We start from the raw sequence: 17,976 nt of genomic DNA on the forward strand, positions 1-17,976 counted from the left end.
TTAGCTGCTATCCAGAGCAGCACTACTCCTTCGAGGCCTGAGGGTGGATGGAGTTTTTGTTTGCAGTTCCAGTTCATATATGCTGCAGTGGTTTGTTGTGTGTAGGCATACTACACTACTTCCATAAGCACTCCAGGAAGGCCAGGTAGAAATTTAAACTTGTGTGAAACTTTTTTTTTTTTTTTTTAAAAAAAAGCAAGAAAAAAAATAGTTCCTAATGTGATGGGAGTAGTGTTACCATGTGTAACAAAGGTATAGATTATAATCCAAACACTGTATTAATTTAACTGTTATTAACTCTACTAATTTGGTTTTTGTTAAACCTAGATATTTGTAGGTAGGACAGTAATTTTTTATTTTGTAGATGGTGGAATGATACCCATAGAGGATGGTTTCGGTGATGATATGCCAGTATCTAAAAATGGACCTCCTGATTTCAGCAATCTCTATGTGAGGACACATTTTCCAGAGACTTGGCTTTGGATCGACACTAAAACTAGGTATGAGCTTAGAAGCAAATGGAAACTGATTGGCATTTCCCGTTGTTATTTTGTAGGTTCTACTAGCGTTCTGCTCTAGTGCTGAGTGCTGAAGAGCATAGCTTTAAAATGTAGTATTACTTACATTCTGCTACCACCTAGAGGCCACAAGTGAGATTGGAGACGCACCAAATGAGGCGTTGTACAACTGCACAAAATAGGACAATGCCTGACCGAAGGCCTTGTAGTTTCAATAGAAACTAAATAAAAGCCCTGGCGACAAAAGAAACTCTCATTCCTTTACAGATAGGGAGATAACAGATAGGGAGACCCAGTCTTTTTCTCTGCAGTACATGAGAAAATGGTGATTAGCCCAGAAAGGGAAACCTGTTCCTGTCTGCACCTATTTCAGTAAGCAGTTCAAACTGTCAAATGATGGTGAAATCTGACCTGTGCTGTGCAGCACAAGTTTTATATTCTTTCACAGTTGAGACGTTCAGAAAACAACCTTCATCTGGGATTGTTTTAAAGGAAAAAAAAGTAAAAGTTGATTACATGTAATGCAATTAAGCGTAATTACCTTTAATTCATATAATTTAAAATAGTTTTTTTTAATCATTTTGATTCCATCACAATTTTTTTGAAATTATTAGAAAAAGAAGAGAGTTAATCAGCAGCTTTTCTTGCCAACAGTTTGGACTTAGTTTTTGATGCATTTTAAACATTTGTGTCCACTTACTGATGTCTGTAAGTGGATGCTTTTGAAAGTCTCTACACTTCTGCCATCAGATCTGACATGGACACCACAATGGAAGTCACTGTACCTGATACCATCACATCCTGGGTAGCCAGTGCTTTTGTGATGTCTGAAAACAGCGGGCTTGGAGTGACGACTGCTCCTGTGGAGGTACCATGGCACTAGACAATTCTCCTTTAAATGCTGGTAACACTATAGGTTATTGCTGGATGCTCTATTTTAGTTCTAACAGCAGCTATCTCCTTATGCTAGTAAAGCGATTGAGAAGCCATGTGTATTCAAACTGTAAAGAAAACATCATCACTGAAGACATAGGTGATACTGTATCTGCCTTCCCTTCCTTCTCACGTAAATTTCTCAGATGCACAGATTTTTGGGTGCCTGTATGTGTTGGAGCAGTTGTTTTATTAGAGCACTCTCAGGATATACCATTTTCATATGTAAAAACAGGGACTGACTGCCTGAGTATAGCGTGTTTCCGTGTTTTGTTGGCTCTGCCAAGAGGGCTTTCCATGAGTTGATGGTGCATCCAGGGATGGGAAGGGCATGTCTGCTCGAAGGATCATGCCACTGCACTGCTCTGCTAACACTTACTCAGGAGGGAGGATGAGAGAATTGCATAAGGACTAGATTCTGCTCTTGCTTTCATTTATCTGTCAAAACCAGTCTTGGACTAAACACAGGTGTTACTTTTCGGGTGACTTAGCTTGAGAAGCACAGTGGACACTGAGAGCCAGTGGTGGGATGAGATGCTTCTTGCTGCCAAGTTCCTGTCTTCTGAGACTCTTGTGTTTCCAGGTGTTCAAGGAGTTTAGCAATTTAAGCTAAATACAGCACTCCTCAGCATTAATATCAGGTTAGATCTCTAACCTGAGATTCCCAGTGTACATGTGCAGTTGTCCTAGGATCACTCTGTATTTATGGAAACAGATACTTAGAGTTATTTAGCCTGTTCAAAATAGGAATGACTTATAAAAGTGTCATTTAGCTAGTATTTTATGTATGTTGCATGATCATCTGGAGGTAGTTACCTCCTTCTATTCATTATGTAAAGACCTAGAGAAACTATATTCCTGACACAAATCCACTTCAGTGCCTAATGTTAGAGAGGTTGAAACTGTGCAGTACCGGGTCATTGATTACCAACTTCATGCCAGGACTAGTGCAGGCATAGCCTGGAGATAGGCATTTACCCATTTAAGTTCTCTTCCCCTCAAATTCTTGGGAAGAGGCAACTTTTGGGATCCAAACTGAGATCTAGGTCCAGATTTCATAGTTGGCTGCTACACCAGACACAGAACATATGCTTTGAACATCCTGATCGTAACTCCACCACAGAATTTGGAGCCCGACCTGGATTTTGCGGCTAAGGCTCCTTTGAGACTGGAATCATGATTCTCATTTCTTTCACTCGGCTTGGCAGAGATGGGAGAGAAAGAGGAATAGTTTTCTGATTCAAACAATATGAAAATATATCCTTGTAGTCTCATCCTCAAACTTGAGAAGACTGAGAGTAGAACAGATGTTGAGATTTTAAATTGTAATCACACACATGCACTGTTCAGTAATTCACCCTCGTTGGGATGTTTAGATTGAGCTTGTAGTACCATATGGCTGAAACATGTTAATCAGTACCATACAGAGGAGCAAACAAAAGAAATGCAAGAAAACTGCAATGGGGAAATAAATGGCATCTGTGTGCTTAATGTAATTTACTGCTTGGCATCTTGTTTTTATTAGACTTCTACTACACAGTGTGTCAATAATTTTACTCTATCTTATTTTGTTGTAATATACAGGAATACTCCTGAGTGTAAAACTTTAGGATTGCAAGAGTGTTAGAGAGAAGCAAAACAAAACAAAAAAAAGACACAAAGAAAATAGCTACATAGGGAAAAATCTCGACTAAGAGGTAGCCAAAAATTTTCCATATTTTCTCTTATGTCTAATATCTGAAGTTTTTGACACTGAAAGCTTTAGTAAACAACTTTTCAAAGCTTTAAAAAGAAAGCATTGTAATATTTGCTAGCTGGAAAGAAAGCTTAGGGTTTCTGAATCTGAAACTCAAAACACTTGGAAGAATTCTTTGAATGAAAAACAAAACCATTTTTAGTTGACATTTCACTAATAAAGGATATTATGCTTCAGCCATTCGTATTTTATAGATGTTCATAAACAGTGAAATTCTGATACCGTTGAGCTTGAGGAGAGCTTACCACTGGCTTCTTAGAGCCAAGACTTAATCCAAAAATCTCTGTTCACAGATAAAAGTAATTGATTTCTGATATGTTAATGCAGTTTTAATTAAGAAATTATGTGTTTTTAGAAAAACAGCTGAAGAACTTATACCAAAATTAATCTTACAAAATAACATGATTCCAAAGTGTTGGTGAATTACAGAATTTAGAAGAGTTAGTAATTTTGTATTCCAGCACATGTATTGACATGGAGATAGGGCAGCTGACAGATTCTTGATCATCCATTACTTTAGCAGACAAAACGGTTCACAGTTAACCTTAATGAAGTCTGAGGACAGATCACAGCTTCCAGTTTTGCCGGATGATAGACTCTTAGTCCTAGCAACTCTCACCTGAATGGCACCCACAAAGGTTCAAATGACCAGAAGCATCGTTGTCTTCTGCTTCAGCTCTGCAGCAATACATTTTCGTAACTGTAGCATACAAGCAAACATGTTCTGTCATCTGAATTTTAAAGTGATCAGAAGACGAGTTGTATAGTCATTTTCTTTCTAGTATCTGATTGTAGGGGTTCACTGCTGATTTTGTTTTGCAGCTAGAAGCTTTTCAACCTTTCTTCATTTTCCTGAACCTTCCATACTCTGTCATCAGAGGAGAGCAGTTCATTTTGGAAGTGAACGTCTTTAATTATTTGAAAGAGGAAGCTGAGGTAAAATAACTGTCTTTTTGTACTTGAATGTTACTAGACACTGCAGGGTTTTCATCACTGGTGGAGACCATGTCTTTCTTTTGTGAGATTATATTTTCATCAGTGTGCAGACCATAAAACTATTTCTCTATACACAAAAAGTTAGCAGCTTATGCAAGCAGTTCTTAAAAATTAATGCTTTGTATTGCAAGTGTTGTGTATTTACAGGTTACTGTGATCCTGGATATGAATGATGCTTTTGAAATTATTCTAACATCCAATGAAATAAATGCAACAGAAAATCAACAGTCTGTATCTGTACCAAGTGAAGATGGAAAAACTGTTCAATTCCCAATCAAGCCAAAACAGCTGGGAGAGGTTCCCATCAAAGTGACAGCAATATCATCTGCTGCTTCTGATGCTATCATCCAGAAAGTTTTAGTAAAGGTAAGCAGTCTGCAGCTTGGCTTGCTCCTGAAATAAATTGTTCCCTAAAACAGACAATAGAGTGCAGCAAAAAGGCTGTACTGGTCTACCTTTACTTGTCTGCATTTTATTTGTCTGCCTCTTGCTGTTCAAGGTTGGGTTTAGGTCAGGTGGCTTTAAGTAGTAAACACTACTCTTCAAATAATTTCTCCTTTAAAATTTTTTAGATCCCCTTCCACAAATGAACACATAGACCAGTTCTACAGCAGAGAGTGCATCAAATGGTTCTGAAAGCAAGGTGAAACTTACCTGTGCATCAGAGAACTCCTGGTACTACAACTAGCTTAATAGTCTGTGGAGAGTGAACCAGATAACTGTTGTAGATAAGTGCAAACAATTTTTCCGTACACCTGGCTTTAGTTCAAAGCCTATTCTATATGAACATTCTTTTATTTTGCTATTGATGGAAATTTAGTCCCCAGATATTCTAATAAAGCAGAAACTGGTAAGACTTGCCTAACTTTAGACATCTGATTCATGTCAGACTCCATTTCAGTGGAAGGTGGTAGATATTTGTACATCTCATCCTTAAAATAAATGTTTAAGACCATAGAATTGGAGAATGATCAAGGTTGAAAGGGAGTAGACCAACCTTCCTGTTCATGGCAGGATCAGCTACAGAAGGAATCTTACGCACAGTTAGGTTTTTAATGTCCCCAAGAAGAGGGTCTTCACAGTATCCCTGGTCACCTTGTTGTTTCAGCATCCTCACACTTAAAAAAGTATCCTTTTATTTGTGTACATTGCCTTCTATTCTGCTACTGGGCACCACAAGGAAGAGCCTAGCTCCATATTTTTTATACCCTTCCTTCAGGTATTTATACACATTGATGATATTCCCCTGAGCCTTCTCTTCTCCAGGCTGAACAGGGACAGCTCTCGCAGCCTCTCCCTAGACCACTTACAACCACTAAGCTGCAGGGTTGTGAGCTGTTTTCAGGTGGAGCCAATTATTGCCCTTTCTGTTGAAGTTCAGTTGTTGTGCGAGATGAATAAAAGCCTGTTACACTAGGAAAGAAACTCATTTATTTTCCCTGTGTCAAGGACAATTTTTCTCAAGGAAACATTGTAGAATCATAGACTGGTTTGGGTTGGAGAGGACCTGAAAGACTGTCTAGTTCCAACCCTTCTGCCATGGGCACGGACACCTTCCACTAGACTTCCACAAAGCCCTGTCTAACCTAGCCTTGAACACTTCCAGGGATGGGGCAGCCACAACTTTTCTGGGCAACCTGTTCCAATGCCTCACCACTCTCACAGTGAAGAATTTTTCCTATCAAATCTAAGCCTACCCTATTTCAGTTTAAAGCCATTCCTCTTTGTCCTGTCACTACATGCCCTTGTAAAAAGTTCCTCTCCAGATTTCTTATCACCCCCCTTTAGGTACTGGAACCTGCTCTGAGTTCTCCCCTGAGCCTTCTCTTCTCCAGGCTGAACAAGCCCAAATCTCTCAGCCTGTCTTCACAGAAGAGGTGCTCCATTCCTCTGATCATCTTTGTGACCTTCCTCTGGACTTGCTTAAGCAGGTCCACATCCTTCTTATTCTGGGGAACCCAGACCTGAATGTAGTACTCTAGGATTTTGCATGCATGAGAAAATGAAACCTTTCTGGTCATGTACCTAACTTCAGTTTTAAGTCCTCCTTTTGTATGACAGTAGAATTGCAAACAGCATGAAACGTGCCACCTCCGGCCTTGGCAGGTGCTTGGCCATGGAGCCACACATGGAGCCCTCTGGAATCAGAGATTCTGTCACTGATTTTGCAGGTGCATTTTTGTCATTGACATGTGGTCTCGAGAAGCAAATAGTGGAGGTAGATCTTTAACTGGGCAGGCCAATAGCTTAGGTTCTGGATGTGTTAGTAAGCAGCACAAAATAACTGACATTGTTTTAGATCCCTCAGTGCGGTAAGCACACAACTCCTATCCTAATACAGTGATCTTGTCTTTATTTTAATAGGCTGAAGGAGTGGAACAGACATATTCTCAGACAGTTCTTTTGGATTTGAATGGTAATAAGCCGCGATCAGTGTCAAAAACTTTGGATTTCACTTTTCCTTCTGATGTTGTAAGTGGCAGTGAGAGAGTGCAGGTCACTGCTGTTGGTAAGGAATATCTTATTCTGTTTCCATCTTTATTATTTACTGGTCAGCTATATATTTTTAATAGTTTTTTGCCCACTAGGCTTTTGTTGAACCCAGTATCTAACATGTGTGTGTTCATAATGCAGCTGCTGTCATCTTCTGCATTGCAGGTGTAGGTGGTTTTTAAAGAACAGAGCAGTTGCTAGTAGTAACTAGAAGTAGTAAACTCTGTCAAGTATAGCAGGGAGGCTGGTGTCTAATAACCTGAGCTGTCCTTGCAGATTTTGCTAGAGCTTCCAGGGACCCTTGCAAGATTTTGCCCAGGAAGGCTGTTGCTTTATAGGTTTTTAGGGAACTACATTTATTTTTATTTAAGTGATATTAATAGGTTGAATCATTATTTAAAAACAATTTAACATCATGCATTAGACTAAGAATAGGAAGACCTTATGGATGGAGTGTGTTATTCCTTTATTTAATTTACAATATTATGATATTGCTATCCTTTTTCAGGGTTACAGAGGGAGTCAGAGTTTAGTAAGGAAGGTCTTGCAAAGCTTGCTAGTATCCTGTTTTAGTTCTGCTTGTCTTAATGGTGGCTGTTTGAAATTACTCCGTAGTTGGAATGCAAGTAGGCACAAAGCTGATCAGAAGATGAAGTATGTTTTCTACCTGTTTAGTGATGTTTAGTACAAAAGTTCTTAATGTGGCATATTTTCTTCCAGTTTAGATACCACCCTTTATGTGTGAGGTATGCATTTATTTGCAATAAGCTTTGATTTATTTTAATAAAATTTTATATTTCAGGTGATTTACTTGGGCCTTCTATCAACGGTTTATCGTCATTGATTAAGATGCCTTATGGCTGTGGTGAACAGAATATGATCAATTTTGCTCCAAATGTTTATGTTTTGCAATACCTGACTAAAACCAGGCAGCTGAGAGAGGATATTAAATCAAAAGCTGTATCATTTATGAGAAAAGGTCTGTATACTTAAAAGAAAGATGTTAGATCTTTAAGAACTTTCACTAGTAAAAAAGATATCTGTGACTATATTTGGTATTTGAAATATTGCTCTATTGGTGTCATGAGAACTAGAAGAAAAGCCCATCTTCTCTTTATTTTCCTTTTCTGAGCTGACTGAATTAAAGAGTAAATGATTTTGTTTACAAAGGTGAGTCTGCTCAGATAAAAACATGTTGTGATATAGTTACTTTTTTCAGAGAAAAAATGTGTTCTAGAAGCTTTTGGAGCAAGTCCAGAGGAGGGCCATGAGGATGATCAGGGGGCTGGAGCACCTCCCATATAAAGATAGGCTGAGAAAGTTGGCGCTGTTCAGCCTGGAGAAGAGAAGGCTGTGTGGAGACCTCATAGCAGCCTTCCAGTATCTGAAGAGGGACTACAAGAATGACAGAGAGGGACTCTTCATCAGGAACTATAGTGATAGGACAAGTAATGGGTTTAAACTTAAGCAGGGGAAGTTCAGATCAGATGTAAGGAAGACATTCTTTACTGTGAGGGTGGTGAGTCACTGGAATGGGTTGCCCAAAGAAGTTGTAAATTCTCCATCCCTGGCCCATGTTGAAGGCCAGGTTGGACAGAGCATTAAGAGGGTGACATGGTCTAATGGGAGGTGGTCCTGTCCATGGCAGAGGATTTGGAACTAGATGATCTTAAGGCCTTTCCAACCATAACTGTTCTATGATTCTAAGGTAATTCATGTGGATTTTCTAGGTGGTTGTTACTTCTCCTTTGATAAAACCATCTTACCTCTGCTTGAGGCACAGAGATTGAAAATTAGTCAGTGAGCAGAGTGAACAGTATTTACCCTATGTGCGTATCTGCCTTCAGTGACACCATCCTATCTTGTCATGTCCTTGCAGAGATCAAGGCATGTTGATTGTTCTTGTGGCTGTCTTTTGCCCACTCAAGTTTTAGATTTGGTCAGTGTCCTGGGTTCAGCAGTAGCAGTCATTTTTTCTCCTTCTTGGTAGCTGGTGCAGTGCTGTCTTTTGACTTTCAGACTGGGAAAGGTTGCTGATAGCAAGTATGTTTTGAGTTCCTGCTCAAATGTTTGGTTTGTCCAAGGCCTTTTTGTGAGTCTCATGCTCTGCCAGGGAAGGAGGCGAGACTGGGAGGAAGCAGAGACAGGACACCTGACCCAGGCTAGCCAATGAGGTATTCCATACCATAGCACGTCATACCCAGGATGTAACAGGGAATTAGCTGGAAGGGCTAGGACTCTGGGGGTTGGAGGAAGTATCGGTCGGTGCTCAGTTGGGCAGGGTGGGGTGAGTTACGGGTTGGTGGCTGGTGAGGTGTTGTATTCTCTTCACTTGTTATTTCCTTTATCATTATTATTATTAGTAGTAGTAGCAGTAGTGATTTATGTTATACCTTAGTTATTAAACTGTTCTTATCTCAACCCATGGGGGCTACATTCTTTGGATTCTCATACCTAACTCTCCGGGAGTTGGGGGAGCAAGGGGGGGAGTGAGTGAAGGAGCTGTGCGATTTGGGTTTAAATTACAGTCAGAAGTAAACTCAGTGTTGGAAATCAAAAGTTGGAAAATTTTAGTTGGATGTTGTTGAATATTTTAATTGTGAAATACTCCAGGGCATCACAGAGTGTGGAGAATATAGTTAAACTATGCTTCTGTGTGCCTTTTGGATCAGTGTCTTAACTCCAGTGTATCACTCACCCATTGTCATTCTGCATGCCAAGAGCCAGGTTCATAGAGAGGAATGAGACCATCATGTGAGCTACACCCCTACTAAGCCACTATGATGACATTTTCAAATGTTATTTACTCTCTTTAAGTCTTTGGCTTTTTTTGTGTTTATTTTTTATGTTGTTGACATTTGCCTTGGAAAAGACACAGCTCAAAAATAAATTTTTCTTTCATCAAGATCCCAATTTTCTGTCAAAGGCAGTTAAATGATTTTTTTTAAACCTTTCCTACTACATGCTCTAGTTGAAAAGGAAGGCATTGGGGAAAAGATGTGCTATGTAAAAAGCTACTCTAAAGTTTGTAAGCAATCTACCCCTCTTTGAAGCCTGAGTTTTGCTACCATAGAATTCTGAAGTTTTCCACTAACATATTTATTAGTTATTTCAAAGCAACTGAAAATTCTAGGGATTAAATATCACTTATATACAAAGCATCATATTATTTAACTTGTTCCTGAGACTTTGAATTTAGGTGAATGCTTTTAACACTCTTAGACAAAACAGTAAGTATACTGACATATTTGTAATCTGAAGAAAAGGGCCACAATCTAAAAAATGTTTTTTTTTACTTTTTTGTAACAATTGATTTCTTTTTCTGCACCGGTTTTTTTTTAAAGTTGAACTTCATCTGTGTTTGAGATGTAACTTTTATAATCTCTGTTTTTGAAAGGATTTTTATGAAGTTCAGTTTAAAACAGACTTTATTTCACCTGTTAGAATTCAGTAAATATTTGAAAAAGGGACCTCAGAATCTGAAGTATATATAATTAATTTTAAGGCTAAATGCTTGTGAGAAAAAGGAATCATACAGGTAGCAGAGATTGCTATATGTTCTTTTTTTATCAGTTTTTATTTGACTAGAACAAAGGCAAAGCAAAAGAAAAGTTGCCTTTAAAAAAACCCAAACAACCCTTCAGTTCTAAGAATGACAGATCCTGTCTTGAAATCATTTCTTTAGAAATAAAAAAAATCCTGGTGCTAGACCCAAAGCAAACAATGAGTTTGAGCAGTATTTCCAAGCTATTTGAAATGTGAGACTCTCTAGTCTTTCACATATTTCTGAAGTCGTTTCCATCCTGATGCGCTCCTCTTTCAGCCTTGTTCAGTGAGCCTCCTACATCTCTTGGGTTCCAGCCAGTCCTCTGGGACTACTAGTGTACATCTTCATAATCGAATCCTTCTTTTCCTTGCCTTTCCACTTGTATGTGTTGACATTTGAAGTATCATTTTTCATGTCTGATTGAGTGTCCACTGGAACAAACACGGTAGTTCACAGCCCCCAGATCTCTTGTTCCAGCATTTCTACAGGCTCCCCTGTGGCAGATGCAAAAAAACAACCAAACTGTAGGAAATAGCTGAGTTATCGCTCTGTTCTCCCTCTGGTTCTGCTCATCTTTCTTATCCCTCCCAATCTTAATAAATTATGAAATAATTTTTTTCCTATGTAAGGGCCACTCAGCAGTCTTTGTTAAGCAGGCTGCTGGTCTTTGTTCAGTGCTTTTACAATACCAACAGGGTAGTGATAATAATACTTATTGCTATGTATTGCCCCTTCTGCTAAGCAGAAAAAGCTCAGTTTCCAGGCCTTGCAGTCAGATATCTTTGAAGAGGAAGCAATCTATTTGTATATATACATATATTCATGTGCCTCAGAGCACATTATTTTGAGGCTTAGATTTTACAGTGACTTTTGTTTTCCTTGGTGATGCTACTCATTCTTTCTTTATTCTTCCCACTCAAGAGTGCTTGATTCCTCAAGATCATTAACTGAGATGCCAGATTTGTCTGTATAGGAAAGATTCACTGGTTTTAATCATGTAATCAACAACTGTCTTGATAAATACTTTGTAAGAAGCCTATACTTAAGTGGAAATTTTAATTTCAAACTCTTCTAAAGAGACAAAAACTAAACCTGATGCTACTGTGTTAAGAGTTCTTATAGGAAGGTGCACTGCCATACTGTAGCAATCCAGATTTGTATCTTTATATCTCTTCTACTTATAGATATATTCTGACTAGGGTTTCATCTTACATTATAGCTTAGACTGGGGGATCAGACCATTTGTTCCTCAGTAATTAAGGCTGTGGTTCACTCACTATGTAGCTGTATACAGAATAGTGTGTAAGCAAGTGATTAATTCTTTATCAGTAAAAACAAGGAACATTTTGCAGAGGAACACTTGTAGTTGTATGGACCTCACGGAACATATTTATAAATTTCTTAATTTGTGTAGGACTTAATGATTGCCTACGGGTTTTCCTTCTGCCTGGCTGATTCAGTATTGTGTCTTTATCTCTCAGGTGTTAAATTAATGAATATACTTTCTTAATTATAATAGCCAAAATAGCCAAGGAAAAAGACAAGGTAGAGAGAAAGAAGATGTCTTCTGAAATGGTATAGATACAGTTATTGTTATGGCTAAACAAATGGCAAGTAAAATATAAGGAAAGGAAGATTTTAGATCTTAGAAACTGCAGGGAGTAGCATATCGTAGGAAACTTTTTAATTTCTAACATTAATGAACATTGGTTCTGCACTGAAGTAAACTGTTAAGGATGCTGCTCGTGATTGTGAGCTGCTAGTGAGCCCTTGGGGCACTTTTATTATAGACATTCAGCAGTCAGGAAAAATCTGCGCTTGTTCTGCATACTGAAGAATCTTTGCATACATTTTAAACAGATCCGTCTCAGGATTTCAGGATATTCATGCCTGTTCAAATAACTAGTGCTTTCATTTGGGAAAAACAAGCTGCTGAAAGAGTCTGGTTTTGAGCAGCATTTATAGCTTTGCTGTACATTTTGCCCTTTCAGTTGGAAAATACTTCATTTTTGCTTGTCCTTCCTTCTGCTGGAAAGGTAGAGTAGTTCTGTAGGCACACAGCTCCAGCTCCCCAAACTGATGAAGCACTGAACTATGGCTGCTCCTTTGTTCTCTGCTCTTTGCTGCTGTGCTCCTTGAGCCATTGAGTACTGTTGCAAGAGTGAGCAGGGGCTTCTAGTTCTGCTTTTGTAGATGGATCCTTCATGTTACTGCTGCTTGCTTTCTCATCATCTTCTGTATGGTTTTGTGTGTTCCTACATATTTGGGAGACTTTTTATTAAACACTATGTCAGGTTCTGCCCTTCTCAGAAAGTGCCTTGCTGCACATCAGCAGACAGTTTGTGCCAAAACCCACATGAGAGGAAAGTTTTCAGTACCTGTCTGCTTTTCCACTTCAGGCTACCAGAGAGAGCTGCTTTTCCAGAGAGATGATGGCTCTTTTAGTGCCTTTGGAAATGACGATCCCTCTGGGAGCACGTGGTAAGTAGTTTTGCCAGATTCAATATGGAATTTAAGTATTTTAGATGCTTTCCCCACGACTAAAAATTTTTTGAGAAGCTGGTAAAAATTTCCATCTGTATTAGCCTTCTGCCTGGTTTTCATTAGTCATTCATTATGATTCTAAGGTCATTCTGCTGGATAACGTACTGTCAAAGCTATTATTAGGGCAAGGCTCTTTAATTTTGCAGAAGATGAATGATGAATTATTTCAGCCAGAGAAATAGCTTGTCTGAAAGTTTTTCTCTTGCTTTCCTCAAAGGAATGAAGAATAATTAAATGACTTGTTCTTCTAGTTGACTAGAACTATTTAGGGCTATGTGATCCTTATTGCTTCAGATTTCAGTTCTCTCCATACTGGAGGCTAAAGAATGACTGAGGCTTTTCCTAGCGCTTGAACAGAGTTACTGGTGCTAAAAGTTTGCCCTACTTACCTCTCTCATACCTGCTTTTCTTGAAACTATAAATAGAGGTGAAAAAGCCTTTTTTTTAGTGCTGAATTTCACACCAAGAAGCATTGTGAGCATAGTAGTGGAAGTGAGATAGATAGCAGAGACAAGTTCTAGCACTTCATTCAGCTAACCCAAGTTCAGTTAGTTTAAATATACTTGCATATATTAGTACATACTGCTGACTTTAAAGAGAACCATCCCAGTGACTGTGCCACTGACTGAGGCACTCCTTCTGGAGTCAGTGAGCGTCTTTCATTGACATCAGCAGGATGTGCCTTTGACTCAGTATTGGTGGATTGGAAAATTAATATAATTTATCTGACCTGGCAACTCTGGTACTTCAGTAGTGCAGTGACAGGTTACATGAATGTATGTTTGGCAAAGAAGGGAGTTGAAGGAGAATTTGGGATTATTAATAAAACAGCAAAGGTTGTTTCAATGATATAATTACAGGGAAATGGTGGTAATGAACATCATACTCATAACTGCATTACTTTGTAAATTATGATTTTTGCCATTTTAGCCCAGCAGTAGGAGGCAGGAGAGCAACATTTGAATAAAGATGTACATGTGTTGGCAGACTTGGAGTCTATATTCTGTATTTACTTTTGAAACATAACAGCTGCAAAAAGAGGTGATCTTTAGAAACAAGGACATAGTTTCATTTTTTTGCGGATTAAGCATGGATTAAGCTTAGTCTACTTGCTTGTCTAGGTGAGGCATGTATTTCCCCTGTGCTTGGGAGGTGTGTGTAGAATGCCTTATGCATCACAGTATTCATACATTATCTTAAACTGAAGAAGCTGTTAATATGTTGCTAATTTTGTTGTATCTGATTAATTTTCCCCCCAAGGTTATCAGCTTTTGTATTAAGATGTTTCCTTCAAGCTCGTCCATTCATAGATATTGACCAAGATGTACTCATGGATACAGCTAAATGGATTGTTCGGCATCAGAAGTTAAATGGAGAATTTCGTGAGCCTGGGAAAGTGTTACACAGTGATCTTCAAGGAGGGACCAATAATCCAGTCACTCTCACAGCTTACATCATGTCGTCCCTCCTAGGGTTCCCAGATAAACAGGTATTGGAATTCATAAACAGAACTGACAATTACTGGAACACTTCATAAATTGCCGTAGTACCTGGTAAACACTTGGTAGTTCAAGGAAATTGAAGGACATCTGATCAGAGACAAAATTTAAACTGATTTTGTTAAACTTCCCTTAGCTACTTGAGACAGCCCAAAGTTGTGCTGTTAGCTTTTCAATTTTATGTGCCTTTGAAAAAACTGAAGGCAGTTGCTTTTAGTAAGAATATTGTCACGGCTTTAGTCCAAGAACTTGCAAAGAAATTTATGGGGGAGCTATCCTTAGAGATGTTAGGTCATTCCAGTTGATTTTACTGTGATTCCTCACATTCATAAAAGACAGTGCCAGATCAAAAGGCTTGCCTTTGAGGTTCATGTCTGTGACTCTGAAAGAGATTTTCAGTATTTTTGGGTTGTTGTTTGGCAATAGTAATGTTTCTGTACAAGTTTTTCTTTTAAATTATGTTTCAATAAATCACTTGCTGTACAATCTTCAATATAATCTTCATTTGCAGCATGCTTATGTCATTAAGAGTGCTACAAACTTTCTGGAAGATAAATTAGAAGAAGGCATTTCAGATAATTACACTTTGGCACTTGTGACATATGCATTGTCCTGGGCAAAAAGTATAAAAGCAAAGGAAGCCCTGAATATACTGAACCAGAGAGCTGAACACCAAGGTACTGCACAACTACCTTATACAGTTGTATAGATGGACTTTTGTCAAATTTAAACATAATATCTGCAGTTGTATATGGAATTAGATATGAAGAGAATCATTATTCTGAATTCGAATCTGTTTTGAGTATGGTATAGAGACTAAGGTAAGAACTTCCAAGACAGTTTTAATGAAAAGCGTCCAAAATAGAATGACAATTTAGAACAAAGGTAGGCCTTTCAGTCTCAATTACCATATTCCTGATGGGAATACCATGATGCTGCTGAAAAACATGACTTGTCAGTTCCCCCATGCTATTATGTACACTTGTAAGATTAGGCTGGTTAAAGAGAGATGGATGAGGTCAGCTATTTCAAACTGGTTTCAATCAGGAGGGTGTTGGGTGGCAATTAGTTAAAATCAGTACCAAAGAGTTGAGGGATTCTCTGTAACACAGTGTTGAGGTCTGTTGCATTTTCTCGAGGGACCCATAATCTCATTATGTTTAACCTCTTCTGAGTTTGGCATGACTGAATTTTATTCTTTGTTTTAGGGGAAGAACAAACCACATGCATGTAAGCAATTGAAGTTTTGGGCTCAAAATAGTAACTGTCCTACTGAAAAATCTTGAGGAATTAATGTTGTAACCTAGTAACAGCCTCTGTCCTTCTGTGTTTACTGGGTTAGGACTTTCTTACGGTCACTTTTGGAAAGGGAGAAAATTACATTTTTGGAAGGCTTCACTCAAGAAAGAGGTTATTTAGCAGCTGTGCTGCATGAGATGCCTTCTCCAGTCCTGAAGAGAGAGGAGCACGACAGCCTTTTCACAAAATGGCCTTTTCACAAAAGCTCCTTTATGTGAGCACTTTGGGCTGAGAACAAAAGGTTCAATGTAAAGTTCATGAAATCAATGGGTGTGACTATTTGGACTCTAGCTTTTTTGTATCTAGATGCAGCCACTGCTGAGGAAGTGCTTAAGTCAGTCCTTTATGTGACACGTGCCTAAACATTAACACAATTTTAAAAAACCTGTCTAGGTGCCATAAATAACCATTAATTAAGACATTCTGAGAAGTCCAGAGATGTCATTATGTGGATCTGAGGTTATTATTGGTTCCTTCTGCAGGAGAATTTCGTTTCTGGATAACACCTGCTTCTGAAATTTCTGATTCATGGCAGCCACGGTCCATTGATATTGAGCTTGCAGCATATGCTCTGCTATCGCACTTCCATCAAGACAGATTAGCAGAGGGGATACCTATTATGAAATGGTTAAGTCAGCAAAGAAATCACCTTGGGGGATTTGCATCTACTCAGGTAATATCTTGTCTCAAGGGGCTTTGTTATACTTTCTAAATGAGCATTGTATATATAAAAAAAACAAAAAGGGAACTTTTATTTTTACATAAAAAATACTGGATTTTGTTTTGCTATAATAACCTTGGCTATGTGCAGGCTTGCCTTTCTGATATTGGCATCTTAAACCTGGACTACCAGTTTTACTATTTTAACAAGTGTAATGAAAAACAGAATTAGAGGGTCACCTTGATTATATAAAATAATAATAACAAAAAATCTTAAATGAAGAAAGTGATGGCCATGGAAAAAGAATAGATCAGATTTTTCCAAGTATCTGCGCTTGCTTTCTTTCCAAGGAGAAAAACCTCTTTCTATTCTTTCCATATGTGGGTCCTCAAACTTCTGAAACTAAGATAAGAAATGGGAGTAGGTTTTAGAGAAACGTCCTAACCTAGTGCCTCTGTTGGCAGTTGGTCTTAATAACGTACTTTGTCCTCATTATTGCATAAATTTTTGATGGGCCATGAAATTTGGAATATCTTCATTATCTCCAGGAGGTTTCCGTGTTATTGAAACCACATCTTGTACTCTGTGCTGGCATCCAGAAAGTCTATATAGTAATTTGGATTGCATTAGTTTAAACTAGCTTTTAAATTAATTGCAAATGCTGGTCACAGTAAAATGTCATATTTCATCATACTGCTTGGTACCAAGCTGTACAGGCTATTCTTCATTATTTTCCAATGTTTGTTGGTATTGATCTGAGCGAAATTAGTTCTACTAAATAAAATGCAGCAACCAGCCTAGTTCCCCTGTGTTTCTCATATTTTCATAATATGTTGATTCTTGCTTATTATTTGATGAGGCTGGTTGAAGCACTATATGAGTTTAAAAAGGTTTTCTCTATTCTCCAGAAACCATTTTTACTTGAAAGTTAGAAAATCCATCAGTGTACCATTTACTCCTGAGTGTGAAGTTAAGAAATTAATTGAATCCTTTTGTTCTTAACATAGTCTAAACTGGTTTGATTTCAAAATTACTCCAGTGTTTCTTGGGATGGCATTTTTATTTTGTGGAATTGACCCCATACTTTCTGTTAACTGCTGAGATTACTTGAAAAAAATGTTGGGAGTGTTTTCTTCCATGAATTTATTCCATTAGAAACGTAATGTATTGTTAAACAATAAGGAGGAAAGTAATCAGTTTCATGTGTGATGTTTTGTATGTTAGGGTGTCATAACTCACTGCAATTTGTTTATGTGGTGTAGCTTATTATGAATTTACATCCAGTATATTTTGCTTTATAATGCTTTTAATGTTTGGGCATAAAATGCAGATATTTAATATTTACAGGAATACAAGTTGTACAAAAATTAGCATATAAATGAAAGTAGATTTAAATCATAGGGAAGAGTAGCAAGTTCTGCAAAGCTAGTGTTGTTGGGCAAGAGAGGCTTATGACTATGGACTGAGACCATATTCTGTAACTTTTCAGGCTATGTATTGGACACAGCCTTGTCATGCTGAGCTGTGCAACTCATGCTTCAGCTGTGAATGTTTCTTGGTGAAAAGCCATCTGCTTTAGAGCATGACAAGGGGATCATTTGTCTTCTCTGTAGGTGGTTCTTTGCCCTCTTGATTTTCACCTGTGTTTCTGAGAGTCATTTGAGCCTAGGATGTGGAAGAGCTCTGAAGTCACCTTCAGCAATGGCAGATAGGTTTTCTAGACATCTTGA

The 17,976-nt window shown here is 38.2% G+C and overlaps 1 protein-coding gene across 1 annotated transcript in view; it reads left to right on the plus strand.

Annotated features, from left to right (window-relative positions):
- The window catches only part of CD109 (CD109 molecule), an 86,845-nt gene that overhangs the window by 49,191 nt on the left and 19,678 nt on the right, over positions 1-17,976 (plus strand). Inside the window, exons 18-27 of the mRNA XM_005153164.3 lie at positions 365-500; positions 1,269-1,386; positions 4,030-4,143; positions 4,351-4,569; positions 6,568-6,712; positions 7,499-7,675; positions 12,643-12,724; positions 14,048-14,276; positions 14,798-14,963; positions 16,068-16,258. Coding sequence (XP_005153221.2) covers positions 365-500; positions 1,269-1,386; positions 4,030-4,143; positions 4,351-4,569; positions 6,568-6,712; positions 7,499-7,675; positions 12,643-12,724; positions 14,048-14,276; positions 14,798-14,963; positions 16,068-16,258 — 1,577 coding nt within the window. The remainder of the gene's footprint in view (positions 1-364; positions 501-1,268; positions 1,387-4,029; positions 4,144-4,350; positions 4,570-6,567; positions 6,713-7,498; positions 7,676-12,642; positions 12,725-14,047; positions 14,277-14,797; positions 14,964-16,067; positions 16,259-17,976) is intronic.

The sequence above is a fragment of the Melopsittacus undulatus genome, chromosome 3 (assembly GCF_012275295.1).
Source record: "Melopsittacus undulatus isolate bMelUnd1 chromosome 3, bMelUnd1.mat.Z, whole genome shotgun sequence".
NCBI classification, from domain to species: domain Eukaryota; kingdom Metazoa; phylum Chordata; class Aves; order Psittaciformes; family Psittaculidae; genus Melopsittacus; species Melopsittacus undulatus.